This window comes from Aotus nancymaae, unplaced genomic scaffold (genome assembly GCF_030222135.1).
Source record: "Aotus nancymaae isolate 86718 unplaced genomic scaffold, 86718_ANA_hifiasm-v0.15.2.pri h1tg000012l, whole genome shotgun sequence".
In the NCBI taxonomy this organism is placed as follows: domain Eukaryota; kingdom Metazoa; phylum Chordata; class Mammalia; order Primates; family Aotidae; genus Aotus; species Aotus nancymaae.
In genome coordinates, this window is record NW_026988423.1 from 22054007 (window position 1) to 22069346 (window position 15340).

The 15340-nt window shown below is 46.0% G+C and overlaps 1 protein-coding gene across 3 annotated transcripts in view; it reads right to left on the bottom strand.

Moving 5' to 3' along the window:
• The window catches only part of DSCAML1 (DS cell adhesion molecule like 1), a 373161-nt gene that overhangs the window by 20899 nt on the left and 336922 nt on the right, over positions 1-15340 (bottom strand). For all 3 annotated transcript variants that reach the window (XR_010342409.1, XM_021671177.2, XM_064375453.1), the window contains exon 20: positions 6348-6487. Coding sequence is in view for 2 of the 3 variants with exons in the window: in XM_021671177.2 (XP_021526852.2) it covers positions 6348-6487 (140 nt within the window). In the remaining variant the exon portion in view is untranslated. The remainder of the gene's footprint in view (positions 1-6347; positions 6488-15340) is intronic.

Sequence of the window (15340 nt, forward strand, 5' to 3'; positions counted from 1 at the left end):
TTGCCAAGTTTTGGAGATGCAGCAGACAGAGTGTGCCCTGGGCTTGGCAACTAGGAGCTGATGGGCTTGCCTTGTGGTGTGGCTGGGTCAGCCTCAGTTTACCCTCTTTAACTGATCCAGACTCTGGCAACTGTGGCTCAGGCCAGGGGATGTGAGTGCTTTAGGTGGGAGATGGGGTAGTCAGGAGAAGGGAGAATGGGGGACAGGGGGTCCCAGGAAAGCCCAGAGGAAAGAGTCTTCAGAAAGAAGCCAATTGACTACCTCTGCCTGATGAGGGTTGGCTGCAGCCTGCCCTGGCTCCCAGTCACCTCCTAGCCCCGCTGTCTAATTACCACTCCTGCATTTTGCAGGCAGCACGCCTGCCGGCCCAGGGAGGAGGGGGCTGCAGAAGGAACTATGAAAGCTTTGCTTGCCAGCACTTTAGTAATGATTATTAGTGGTATAGATCAGCATATATATTTGTAGGTTATATAAATCTATACATTTTTTTTTAACAAAATGACAGTTTTGACAAGTTGCCAACAAAACAATATCGGATCCCAGTGGTTTTACCAGTTGCTTTGATGAAAAGATTATGTTGCCTTGGAAACCAGAGGCTCAGATATTGAAATGAATTTGAGAAGGAGCTTTTGATAAGCGCTAGTTTGCAGACCTCCTGTCAGCCTCTTCCCTGGCACAGGCGGGATGGGACTGACTTTCATTTTATTTTATTTTCTGGTCAGCCGCAGGGAAGGGAGAGGAGGACAGCACCAGGGCCCCTTTGAAATCAGAGTAGAAGTCCAGGGAGGGAGGAGCAGCCCCAGAACAGATTGGGGGGCCCGAGGCCAGAGGGAGCTAATAATTAGTTATCTCTGTAGTCATGGGATCTTGCACACACAGGCTCACAGGCGCACACACATGTAGATGCGTGCACACACGTGCTGAGGAGCAAACCTCCAGGCAGGTGTGGGGCACAGAGGGACATTCTTCATGCCCCACGGGAGGGTTGAGAGGCCCAATGACTTATAACAGGAGGAGACATCCTTTTGGCCCCAGGCCATCCATCTGTAGGGAAATGTTAGGGGAAAAGGCATAGGTCTCTCTGCAACACACACGGAGCTCCCTGGCATACTCTTGCCGCCCTGGTGGGGGTCAGGCCTTGAATCCAGGAGGTCTAGCGGGTGGGCAGGTACAGAGCCATGCTTGAGGTGATTGGGAAGCCCTTTCAGGCCACAGCACTCTAGACTGGTGTGCGTATCTGTAGTTGATATGTGCGTGAAGCATGGGATGGTGTAGTGGCATCAGCACCCGCCTGCCCTTCTTCCTGGGTGTACAACCCGTGAGGTTGCCCAGGGTTTCTGGACACCCAGTTTTCTCTCCTGAAAACTAGGGAAGCCATACAGCTCTGCCCAACCTGTGTGTGACTGAGGCGCAAGGAAGCAGGGACGTGCACATCCTTTGTAAACTAGGACATGTTCTTCTCCGGGCTCATTTTTGGTGACAGTACAGGAATGTATGTGTTTGTATGTACGTGTGCATGTGTGGAGAGCAGCTGAGTGTACGTGCTCATGTGCATCGGTGTATACCTGAATGTATATTTGTGCCTACACAGACGGGGCAAGAAAGTTTGGCTTCTCCTTGTAGGTATTAGCATCCAATCCAGATCCTGGGTGCTTTCCTTTTAATCTGGACACCCCATGTGTCCCCTGAAATCGTGTTCAAAAGCACACAGCCATATCCCCAAATAAAGTTCCAGTGGGTCAAAGGTTTTTGAAAAAAAGGCAACCTATGAAAAAAGAAACTATATAGTAAATATTTATCCATTTTTCTAATCCTAAAAATAATGGCAAAATCATAAATGGAAATGATTGATAAGTTCAGCTTCTGTAAAAAGAAGAACTATTGTACATCAAAAACAGAATCAAAGGCCGGGTGTGGTGGCTCACATCTGAAATCCCAACACTGTGAGAGGCCGAAGCAGGCGGATCACCTGAGATCAGGAGTTCAAGAGCAGCCTGACTAACATGGTGAAACCCTGTCTCTACTAAAAATGCAAAATTAGCCAGGTGTGGTGGCGCATGCCTGTAATCCCCGCTACTTGGGAGGCTGAGGCAGGAGAATCGCTTGAACCTGTGAGGTGGAGTTTGCAGTGATCTGAGATCGTGCCACCGCACTCCAGCCTGGGCAATAAGAGTGAAACTGTCTCAAAAAACAAAAACAAACAAACAAAAAAAAACAAAAATCAAAAACAAAACCAAAAACCGAAATCCAGAATCAAGAGGGAAGCAATGAATTGGCAGATACTTGCAACTTACATGACAGAAAATGGCTATTATCCTTAATACGTAAAGAACATTTATAAATCAATAAGAAAAACATGAGAAACCCAAATAGAAAACTGGACAAAGGACGTAAATTGACAATTACCCAAAGAAGAAAAATGTAGCTAATAAACATAAAACCTTTCAAATAAGGCACATGTATAAAAAAATCCATCTAACAAAAATAAAGCAGAACAAAACAGAAAACAAATGTGGGATCAGCATAGGTGCAAAGGACAATGCTGCTGGTCATTCACCATGCTGGTGGAAACACACATGGGTGCAAACACTCTGAAGGGCAATTTGTAAATCTGTATGCAGAACTTTAAGAATATTTACACTCTTTGTGACCTAGGAATTCCTATAGAAATTTACCCTAAGAAACTGTTAAAACAAGTACATAAAGACTTCTGTGAAGGATGTTCATTGAAGCATAATTTATAATGGTGAAAATTTGAAAGACACATTAAATATAGAATAATGGGAGACTGGTTAAATAGATTCTGTATAAGCAGCAATTCAAGATTGTATTTTAGGCCAGGTGTGGTGGCTCATACCTATAGTCCCAGCACTTTGGGAGGCTGAGGCAGGTGGATTACTTAAAGTCAGGAGTTCGAGACCAGCCTGGCCAACATGGTGCAACCCCGTCTCTACAAAAATACAAAAATTAGCTGGGAGTGGTGATATGTGCCTGTAATGTCAGCTGCTTGGGGGGTTGAGGCAGGAGAATCACTTGAACCTGGGAGGTGGAGGTAACAGTGAGCTGAGATGGTGCCACTGCACTCCAGCCTGGGTGACAGAGTAGGGCTCTGTCACACACACCTGAAAAAATGTTTTAGAAGAATATCTGATGGCATGGAAAAGCACCAACAGGTGTTACATGAAGAAAGCATATTACATAACATTATGTATAACGTTATTTTCATTTAGTTTAATAAAACCCCTCAAAACCTGTACTATATGTACAGGTCAAAGATTGAAAGATTATATACCAAAACATCGCCAGTCTTTATCTGTAGGGAGTAAGAGTACAAGTAATTTTTACTTTCCTCTTTATTCTTTTATATGTTTTATAGACTTTCTATGATAAAATTGCATTATTTTTATAATCAGTGAAAAATGTATTACATTATTAGTAAAATTTCTGTCAGGGTTCAATGCAGTCCCCAGGGTTTAACTGACCTGTAGCCAAGGCCATACACACTCTTTCCTGAGGCTTCCACATGTACCGGGTCTTCTGCTCTCACCAGCATGTGTGAGCACACACAGTCTCAGACATCTCCTTGTAACTCCAGGCTCATGCCACGGTTTTGCACTGTCACTGATACACGAGTGTGCCCTCACCCCTAGCACCATCTCCTGGAGCTGTCTTTCATAAATGAGTTTGTATTGAAATTGTTTGGAATTTGGAATATATTTGTGTAAAGTGATAATGTCACACACAGTGGTTAGGTCCCCAGGTCCCCAGATCCCTCACTAAGTTTAGTTCCCCCCCAACTTTTGACCCCAGTCCCCCTACAGGAATGAAGTTCTCATCACATCAGCAGGCCTTGTGTGATACTGTCTGATGGGAAATCACAAGACATGAAGAGGATGGAGAGAGGTTCCCAATATCTCCAGCAGCAGGAGGAGGGGATGGGGACCAGGGGCTCTGTTCTGGAGCCCAGGAGAGGATCCCTGAAGCCTGAGTTAATGAGGAGGCCAGGCTTCCGGACACAAAGCCCTTGGAAAAACTTCATTATCAGAGGAGAAAATAAATGCGAAAGTCCAAGCTAGAGAATGACTACCTTCTCCCATCAATTAAGGAAAGGAAGCTTGCCCAATATCAGAGGCTACAGCATTGCCAGGCTGCTACTGATTCATTCATCAAACAGGTATTCCGAGACCTGGATGGTCCAGGCACACTACTCAGCCACTGGGGACCCAAAGATGAAAAGATGCTGCCCCTGTCCTCATGGGGGCCTCAGAGACCAGGGAGGGAGACAGATATGTGAACAGTGAACTGCCTTCAAATGCATTCAGTGTCTGACGGGAGTGAGGAGCATGCCATGGGAGGAATCCACGGGGCAAGGGTGCAGAGGTGTGAAGAGGTGCAGTGGTGCCCAGAATCGTGAGTAGCTCAGTGTCCCGAGAGCCTAGAATGTGTGCGTGTGTGTGCTGGGGGCAGAGCCTGGGGGAGAGGAGAAAACAGAGCAGAACACATGGCTGAAAGCTTGCCTGAAAAACACCAAGTGTCTGTGCTGATGTGGAGTCACTGGCACTCTTATCCCCCATGAGTGGGGGTGTGATTGGCGTGAGCACCCAACAATGGCGGGCTGTTCTCAGCGAACACCTGCAGTCCCTGTGACCTAGTGATTCCTTTCCTAGGTGCACACCTGACAGAGATCCATGCCCATGAGCACCCAGAGACACGTATAGGAATGTTCACAGTAACACCATGGAAGAATTCCAAACTGAAAACTGCCCCAAAGGCTTCCCTCCATCAATAGACACTAGTGGCTGGCACAACGGTTTAATAATTGTAACATATGCACTCAAAAACTATACAGAAGAATGAATGAGCTATAATCACACACGACAATGTGAATGAAATTCAGAATAATGTTGGGTAGGAGAAGCTGGACAAATGGTATGACTCCATTTGTACAAAGTGCAAAAAGCAGCAGCACTAATCTATGCTATTGAAGTCAGGATGATTGTTACCCAGCAGGAGGGGCAGGTGGGGGCTGGAAGGGGGCATGGGGGTCAGGGTGTTGTAATGTCCTGTTCTGTGCTCTGGGTGCTGCTGATTGGGTGGGTTGTGAAAATTCGCGGAGGTGTACGGTGATGACGTGTGTGCACTTTGCTGCATGTGAGGTAGTGGCCATGAGGATGGAGAGGAGGGGCCGCAGTCACTGGGCTTCCCCTCTGGTAATAGAACTCTGGCCTCACTGGTGGGGAGCTGGGCCAGCTACCACTCAGAGGGTAATTCAGAAAGACCGCAAGAAAGCAGAGATATAGGAGGAGATGATGACACAATTACTGAGCAATTTCAGGGCAGCTTTCCTGGCAGCCAAAAGCTCATGCGCAGATGTGCAGGCTGATGCCCAGTTGTTGATGGAGAGAGGAGTGGACCTCCTACTCCTGCTTCTGTTCCTTGCTCCCCCAGCCCTGAGCACATCTTCCTGACAGTACTCCTGGCCCTCTAGTGTGCTCCCCTCTGCCACCCACCTCCACTAGACTGGAAGCCCCTTGAGGGCAGGTATCTGCTCCTGCTCCCATACCTAGAACAGGCACACTCTAGTCACTCAGCAGGACTTCGTGGTTGACTGGCTGGAGACGATGAAAGAGGCAGGGGGAAGGATGCATATGATGGGATGTAGGTGCATATCCCACTGCTCCCATCTCCATCCTCCCTTCCCTCTCTGTGGGGCCCCTCTGAGCTTCAGTGGAGGGTCCGGGCTAGCCCCCTGCCCTATGTCTGGCCTGGGGGCTGCCCCCTCTGCTTCCAGGGTTAGGGCAGATATTGCAGTCTCTCAGTCCTCTCCTCTCGCCTGAGACTAGGCCCTGGCCCAGAGATGCCTGTGTCTTCTCTTAGCTTTCCCCCGTCTTTCCTCTCCCTCAGCTTGCTCCTTGTAGAGGCACTCATGCAGGGCAGAGCTCCGACAGCGCCTCCAAGCCCAGACCCACGGTGTTGAAATGCAATTCATTCCCAGAGGCCACAGACCAGCCTAGGGACCTGCTCTGAGCCTCCTCTGTGAGCCGGAGCAGGAGAGCTGAGGCTGGCCTCCCTGCACCCTGCCTGCTTGGGGATGACCCACCTGGTGCAAAGGAGCCTGCAGTGCTTGTGACACTCTTACGGCCTCTGGAACAGAGGACTGACCCAAGATGGACACTGAGTAAGGCTTCGGCCACTTTGGGTGGCCGGTCCCTATTCTTATCTATGAATCCAGGCAGAAGCTCAGATGATACAGGCAGCCTCAGGGTTTGGCCTGGAAGCCAGCTGATCTACAAGGTCCCTTTTCTTTTCTTCCATCCCCTTCATCATTTGGCCCTGAACTCACTTACCGGCTGGCCAGACCCGGGGCTGGAGCAGAAGATGGTGTACTTGCGGATCACCCCGTTGGGCTTGGTAGGGGGGAGCCAAGACACAACCACACTGCTAGCTGATGAAGGGACAGCTTTGATGCCAGCAGGGGGACCTGGAACTGAGCAGGGAGAAGGCCTCGTCAGTTGAGAGAAAGCAGGAGCACAGCCTTTGGGAAAAATGACAGTTGGGAGAGGGAGGTAGGTCAATCTGGGAGAGCTTCCTGGAGGTGGCACCCTTGAGCTGTGGTTTAGAGGGGGAGGGTCCGCCCTGCATCGTAAACAGGTGGGAGGAGAAAATGATCATTTTGGAATTGTAACAAAGTCTCTGAAATGGAGGTCCTTGGAGCGCCAGCTTCATAACTGTTTCGCCAGAACAAGGACGTAGCATAGGCAAAAGAGAAAGAGAACCCATGAGGAATTCATTTGATTCCTCTGACCTTAACCCCTGACCCCCCACCCCCTTACTAACTGTAAGCCTGTATTTAGGGGGAAAACACACTGCACCTGGCACTTTCCTTTCTTGGTCTGTGAGTTTCTTGAAGCTGGGACCACAACCTGTTTACTGGCATGAGCCTGGGGCACAGGCCTTGGAGTGCTGGCTGGGTACTTTCTGGAAGAAAATCTACCTTAGAAGTGACTAGGAAATCCATCCTAGGTGGATTCTAAGTTTTTTTTTTTTGAGACAGAGTCTCGCTCTGTCACCCAGGCTGGAGTGCAGTGGCACGATCTTGGCTCACTGCAACCTCTGACTCCTTTTACCTCCTGGGGTTCAAGCAATTCTCATGCTTTAGCCTCCCAAGTAGCTGGGACTACAGGCACTGGCCACCACACCCAGCTGATTAATTTCTTCATTTTTTTATTTTTAGTAGAGACGGGGTTTTACTGTGTTGGCCAGGCTGGTCTCGAACTCCTGACCTGAAGTGATCTGCCCACCTCGGCCTCCCAAAGTGCTCGGATTACAGGCGTGAGCCGTGGCACCCAGCCAGATTCCAACTCTTATGGACTATAAACTTCCCTCGCCCTCCTCTCAGGGCCTGTCTCACCTAGCTGGGACCCCAGGGCTCTGCCTGGGAGACTGGAAGCTTCCTGTTCTCAGCTCATATTCCCTATCCTCATCTCTCCATTATATGATTGTGTACTTGTTTTCCCTTCTAGAAACTTTTATGATCTTTTGAAGACAGTGATAGCATCCTGTTCAACTTATTTTACCTCTCTGAGCCTCCATTTCCCTATCTATACAATGGAGATAAGAACTGCATTAAAAGGTTGTAGTGAGAATTAGTGCTAATTAAAGTACTGGCCAGGTGGCTTATACCTGTAATCCCAGCACTTTGGGAGGCCTAGGCGGGCAGATCCCCTGAAGTCAGGGGTTCAAGACTTGCCTGGGGAAACCCTGTCTCTACAAAAAATACAAAAATTATCTGGGCATGGTGGCATGTGCATGTAACCTCAGCTACTAGAGAGGCTGAGGCAGGAGAATCGCTTGAACATGGGAGGCAGAGGTTGCAGTAAGCTGAGATCACGCCACTGCACTCCAGCCTGGGCAACAGAGCAAGACTCTGTCTTAAAATAAAATAAAATAAAATAAAGCACTTAGCACAGTGCCTGTCACATAAGACACTCAATAAATTGTAACAAAATTTTTGCATTCTGTTTCTCAACTCTCAGCTGATGGCACCTACTTCAGTGTTTTCTTTCCTAGCAAGTAGTGAATCATTTGGGGCCGAATAAAAGAACTAGTTACAGCATCATCATCCTTCTGGGGGCCCAAGTCCGGGACCTGGGAATTAGCCTTGACTCCACCTGTCCTCCCTGCTACACAGCCCTGTGTGTCACTTCTGCTGGATGTCTCTGCAGCTGTGGGGTAAAGGGGTCTATGGATGGCCACTGGGGTAAGTGTGCTAATTGGAGTGTTCAAATCTCTATCCTTGCACATTTTTTCCCTATCAGTTCTTGAAAGAAGTGTGTTAAAATCTTCCACTGTGGTTGTGAATTTGTCTGTTTCTCCTTGTAGTTCATCAGTTTTTGTTTTTATATATTTTGAGGTTATATTATTGGGTACATTAAAATTTAGAATTATTTTATTTGCCTAGTAAATTGAGTCTTTTATCATAACAAAGTGTCCTTCCTTATCTCTAATAATTCTTTTTGCCTTAAAGTATACTATGTCTGACACTAATATTCCAGTTTTCTATTAGACAGTTTGCATGGTATGTCTTTTATTTTTTCCATTCACTCGTGTTGAACCTTTCTATACCCTTATGTTTTAGACACCTCCTGTAGACAGCATATATTTGGGTTTTGTTTTTCACCTACTATTCTGACAGTCTTTATCTTTTGATTGGAGGATTTAGTTAATTTATCTTTAATGAAATTACTATTATATTTGGGTTTAAATATATCATCTTGTATGGGGAGATCCCATAAGCACCGAGGCTGGAGCAAAAGGCCTCAGTCTATTTCCATATAAATAATGAAGAAGAAAGTAACTAGAAATATAACTATAGTAGTTATTAGTTATTCATATGTGATCTTAGTTATTCATAGGTGATCTTAATTCTTTTACTAATGCCTCTCAGGTCGGAAGTGTGAACCTGGGGTGACATTGTGAAATGAATGACACTAAAGCAAGATGCTCTAAGCCCTCTGTCACGCCCGCATAAGGGCTGCTGGAGGGAGCCTCGGCTGTGCGGCAGCGCCAGTGCTGGGAAAGCGCCCGCTATTTAGCCAGCTAGGGAAGGAGACGTCCAAAATGGCCGAGACATCTCCTTCCTGGGGAAGTTAGGAAAAAACTCTGCTTCTCCAAGCTCTTGTGGTAAGGCCTGACAGCTGTCAGGTAAACCTGCAGACATCCAGGGGCTTAACTGTCTCTATGTGATGCTGTGCTTCAGCGGTCACGTTCCATGTCTACTCTCATGTTCTGCTTCTGCACCTGCTTCCTTTTTTCTTAGAAAAGATAATCAGTAATAGTAACATAATCTTAATGTTTTAGTTCTTTCTTGATAAGTATGGAAAAGGTGCTGCTGCATTATGCTTCTTACCTCACTTCCAGTGCCAGAAATTCCTGAGCTCCTACCTGAATGACACGTGATGTATTTGACCCTATCACTGCCACACCCTATCTACCCTGCCCCCAGATTTGCAACTCAATAAAAGTGAGAGCATCCTGACATTTGACATTGGGGCCACTGCTGGTCTCCGTGATTTGGGTAGCAGTGGACCCCTGTGCCCAAACTCTCTTTTGTCTATCTCTGTGTCTTGTGTCTTTTATTTTTACAATTTCTCTTCTCCGCACCAGCAGAGAGGGGCTCACAGAACCTGTAAGGCCGGTTGCCTTGCCGGGAGCTTGGACACACACCCCCCGCCCCTTTTTTCTGAAAGCTCTGACATGCTCGGACAAGCTCGGACAAGCTCAGACAAGCTCGGACATGCTTGGACATGCTCAGACATGTTCCCTTCTCCCTTTCTCGCACAGCCTGGCCTTCAAACAAAGGCTTGTAACCCTACCCAATAGTAGTCCTGCTTTGCCCACACCCTGCTCTCCCACAACCAATCGAGCTCCTTCACTCCCTATAAAACCCATGTCTGAGAGGAGTCCGTGCGACTTCTCCGGCCCCTCCTGTCAGACTGCAGAACCTCACCCGGGAGCCTGAATAAACCCTTCGCATTGGATCTTCTTGTGCTGGCCTCAGTTTCTTCGTTTTAAACTCGGCAAGAACAAACCTTACAGAACCTGTAGGGCTGGACCGTACATCATCTTACTAAATACTTTCTATTTGTCTTATCTATCCTATCCCCATTTCTCTTTTTCTTTCCTTTTGTGGCTTCTTTTTAATTAAGTATTAAAAAATATTCTATTTTCCTCCCTCTATATTAGCTTGACTATTATGCAATCCTTCACTGCTTTTGGTGGTTACTCAATAGATTACAGCATGAATTTTTTTTTTTTTTTGAGATGGAGTTTTGCTCTTGTTGCCCATGCTGGAGTGCAATGGGCAACTGCAACCTCCACCTCCTGGGTTCAAGCAATTCTCCTGTCTCAGCCTCCCAAGTAGCTGGGATTACAGGTGCCTGTTGCCATGCCTGGCTAATTTTTTTGTATTTTTAATAGAGATGAGGTTTCACCATGTTGGTCAGGCTGGTCTCAAACTCCTGATCTCAGGCAATTCTCCCAATTCAGCCTCCCAAAATGCTGGATGTAGCATAAGCCACCACACCCAGCTTACAACATGAATCTTTAGCTTACCAAAGTTTAATATCAATGGGCACTTTTCTTTTCAGACAATGCAATGACCTTAGAACTTCCATTTGCCCTGTCCCAACTTATATGCTGTTGTTGTGTATTTTATTTCATTTTATTTTATTTTTTTTGAGATGGACTCTCACTCTATCACCCAGACTGGAGTGCAGTGGCATGATGATCTTGGCTCACTCACTGCAACCTCTGCTTCCCAGGTTCCAGTGATTCTCCTGCCTCAGCCTCCTGAGTAACTGGGACTATGGGCTATGGGCACTCGCCACAATGCCAGGCTAATTTTTGTATTTTTAGTAGAGATGGGGTTTCACCATGTTGGCCAGGCTGGTCTTGAACTCTTGACCTCACGTGATCCACCTGCCTTGGCCTCCCAAAGTTCTGGGATTTCAGGCATGAACCACCATGCCCGACCCCATTGTTGTTTATTTTAATTCTGTATATACATCATCATCATCATCGCTATTTTATGCAGTCAATATTAATTTAGATTTACCCATATAGTCACCACTTAATTGCTCTGCCTTTACTTGCTGCGTCACTGAGCTTCCTCCTAGGATCATTTTCCTTCTAGTTAAAGAATATCCTCTGATAGTCTCTAGGGCAGGCATGTTGGTGATAAATTCTCTCAGTTTTTATTTGTCTGGAAATGTCTTTATTTCATCTTAATCACGAAGAATAGTTTTGCTAGGTATAATATCATAGGTTGGTAACTGTTTCCCTTACATATTTTACATATATGCAAATATATCATTATCCTTTTTTCTGATTTCCATTGTCTCTGACAAGTTAGCCACAATCTTATTGCTTCTTCTTTGGAGGTAATCAGTCTTTTTTCCTCTGGTTGCTTTTAAGATGTCTCTCTTTTCTTTATCAGCTTTAATGTGATGTGCTTAGGTGCAGATTCCTTTTTTTTTTTTTGAGGCAGAGTCTCATTCTGTTGCTCAGGCTGGAGTGCAGTGGTGCAATATCAGTTCACTGCAACCTCTGCCTCTGGGGTTCAAGCAATTCTCTGCCTCAGCCTCCTGAGTAGCTGGGATTACAGGCACCTGCCACCACGCCTGGCTAACTTTTTGCATTTTAGCAGAGATGGGGTTTCATCATCTTGGCCAGGCTGGTCTTGAATTCCTGACCTCATGATCCAAAGGCCACCTGCCTTGGCCTCCCAAAGAGCGGATTTCTTTAATGTGTGACAACAGAGTTTGTAGAGCTTCTTGAAATTGTGGCTTAATGTATTTCATTAGTGTGAAACATTTTCAGACATTTTATCTTTCGCCTCATTCTCTTTCTCCTCTTTTTGGGATTTCTTCTCACTGCATCCTCTATGTCCTTGATATTCAGAATGCAGTCTGTGGATCATTACCAGCATCACCTGCGAGTGTGTTAGAAATGCAAAATCTCAGGTTCCACCTGAGACCTGCCAAATCAGGATCTGAATTTTAACATGATTCCCAAGTGATCTGTATACACACTGGAATTTAATGTTTCTTGCCTGCTCCTTTAATTTTCCACCCATTTGTCTTTCTGTGCTTCATCTGGATATTTTCTTCTGCCTATATTCCAATTGACAAGTTATATCTTCAACTGTGTTTAATGTGTTATTAAATCCATCAACTGAGTTCTTAATTTCATGTATTAGGGTTTTTTTCTTCCTAGATTTTCCGTTTGATAGTTTCCAATTCTCTGAAGTTTTCGGTTTTGTCAAGCATAATTATCTTAAAGTCCATGTTTGATAAAACCCAAGTTTGGAACCTTTGTGGGTCTGTTTCTCTTTTTTTCCCCTGATGGCTTTTGTTCATGTTGTCCCATTTTTTTATTGTATGCCAGACACAACATTTGCAAAATAGTTTGTGGAAATAATTTGTGGCATCTGCTGATGTTATCTTCCTAAAGAGAGGATTCATGTTTGTTTCTGATAGGCACCTGCAATCTGGGCAGTAGCAACTTGGGGTCACTTCAATTCAATTTCCAGTATTGAGATGATTTGAAGGTGAGCTGTCTGCTTTTGGTTCACTTTTGCCCTTAGAGTGGCATCCTTTATGGTCTCAACTCTAAGTGAGGGGGATTCACCAGACAGACCCCCATAGCCCGGCAGGCCCTGACCTGACCTCCAGTTCATGTCTTTCTAGTGCTGTTCAGCTTCTCAGCCACTGCCTCCAGATTCAGCAAATGTTCCTTAGGGAAGGAGCTGTTCCAAATGTCAGGCTCACCTCCAGGACCTCTATTTTCCCCTGGATTCTGGCCCAATGATTCTTCACTCTCTTGCTAGCTTTCTGATGCCTTCAACAGGTGTTCTAAAAAGTAGTTTGTCCATATTTCCTAGCTGTCCTCAGCAAGAAGAATGGGTTTAAGTCACCCAATCCACCTTTGCTGGAGGTGAAACTCCTCTGATATGTTTTTCTAACTTGTCACTGCCCTTCATCCTCAGTGCTGTTGCCCTAGTATATAACTTCCTCGTCTCTGCCTACACAGGTTCTAACTGGTCTCTCTGACACTAGTCCTTATTACCCACCTTTTGCCTGTGATCAACAAGAATTACCTTCCTAGAACATGGGTCTAGTCATGCCTCTTCCTCAGTTAAAGGTCTTTAAAGTGGTCTAAAATTCAAGTCAATTTTGCACTTGGAGGTCATATTGCCAGGTTTGACATTCACAGGGGAGGCTGAGGAGTCATAACTAGAGCTCATGAACTGGGTCCAGCTAAACCAGCCTGAAACCATGCTCAGACTAAGGGGTCTGGACTCAGTAAATAAACCTGAATTTATGTTTGCATTTTGTTCTTCTAAATTTCTTTTGCTTTTTTCTAAATTTCCGGATGATTTTTTTCTTTGGAAAAATGCGAAATCCTGAGGGTGGGGTCACAGTGTCTTCAGATGAAGGTATTTGCCTAAGTTCCCACAGTGGGGCTGGAATGGGATCACAGACCTGTCTGCTTTCCCAGACCAACTGAGTAGCAATTGTAATAACTTCTACCTATGACTGGGAGAGGCTGGTGGAGCTGGGGTGGCTGCCACCCCAAGTTGTTATAATTACTACTCAGTTGGTGTCAGACTGAATAGTAATTGTAATAACTGATTACATGAGTAATTATGTAATTACTGAGTAGTAATTGTAATAACTAATTACTAATTGTAGTAATAACTAATACAGTATATGACTCTCCCATTCATAGGTGGAAGTTATTACAATTACTACTCAGTTGGCATGGGACTGCATAGTAATTGTAATAGCGGGTAGTTGACTGCTGCCCTCTGCCATTCCCTCCTAGACTTTGCAGATAGAACCTCACTTTTGCTTAAGTACCTGTATTCCTCCACACTTCAGAGACAGCTGTTTCTATAGCCTACACTAGAGGATATGTCATGTTTGGGGTAAATAGGCCATGATAATTCTGTTTCCCGTTTGGTGACTGGCTTAGCAAGAGGCATGTGGCCCCTCTCTGGCCAATGGGAAATGATGATAAGTCTGTTGAGGGGGTTTCTGGGAAAGTTACTTCGACTCCGTAGAGAGGCATGCCCACTCCCTCTTCTCATTCTGAACTCTGTCTTGCCTGGTGTGATGCCTAGGGCTGCAGCCATCTTGAAATCATAGTGGGGGCAGCTGATATTCAGAGGATGGCAGAGCAGAAGGCTGGGAACCACTGACTTCACCAACCTTGGAGCTGTCCTACTCAGGACTTCTTGCTATGTGTGAAAATTAATGTGTTTATTGCTGAAATCTGTTTTCACTGACTTTCACAACAAAAAGCTGCCTAACAGACACAAGTAGTTTGATGGAAAGTATGAAGTATTTGGAGACAAGAAAGCCTGGATTTGCCTCCTGTTAGCTGAGTGGAATTTGGAAAGTAGCTTTCACTCTGGAGGCCTCCGTTTTCTCGCCTGTAACATGGAAATAATGCCTACCTCACAGGGTTCTTGGGTGGGTTAAGTCATGTTATGACTGCTATTCTGGATAAGATCTCATCTGACACTGGGTTCTTTGTGGCCTGGGCTTCTCCTTGGAGACCCTGATGCCCTTACCTGAAGCAGTCATTTCTTTTTTTTTCTTTTTTTTTTTTGAGATAGAGTCTTGCCCTGTCTCCCAGTGGCATGACGTCTCCTCATTGCAACCTCCGCCTCCCAGGTTCAAGTGATTCTTGTGTCTCAGCCTCCTGAGTAGCTGGGATTACAGGCACATTCCACCACGCCTGGCTAATTTTTGTATTTTCAGTAGAGATGGGGTTTCCCCATGTTGGTCAGGCTGGTCTTGAACTCCTGACCTCAAGTGATCCACCCACCTCGGCCTCCCAAAGTTATAGGCGTGAGCTGCGGTTACAGGCGTGAGCTGCTGTGCCCAGCCTGAAGCAGTAATTTAATTGCCAGCACCTTGGTAACCATAAAGCAACTGCTATTTCCTAGTACCTGACATTTTAGATGTACTAGTAATTGATGAGGTATCACTCTCCCCATGTTATCATGAGGAAACTGGGTTTCAGGAGGGTTAAGTGACTTTCCCATGAAAGCCAGTTTGGGACCTGCACTTCCGCTGTATTTACCAGCGCCCTTTCCATGCTGCGGTGCCGCCTCCCAAAGGGGAGGGGCAGTGCTTCTTTGGGGCCGGGCTCCTGTTGTGTATAATCGTGCGTGGCTCTGGGGCGGAGGGCTGAACGCTCCTTGCAGGTGAGGGTGGTGCTCCTAGACCTCTGGGTTCCTCATAGGGCCTTGCCTCGATCAGTTAAACAG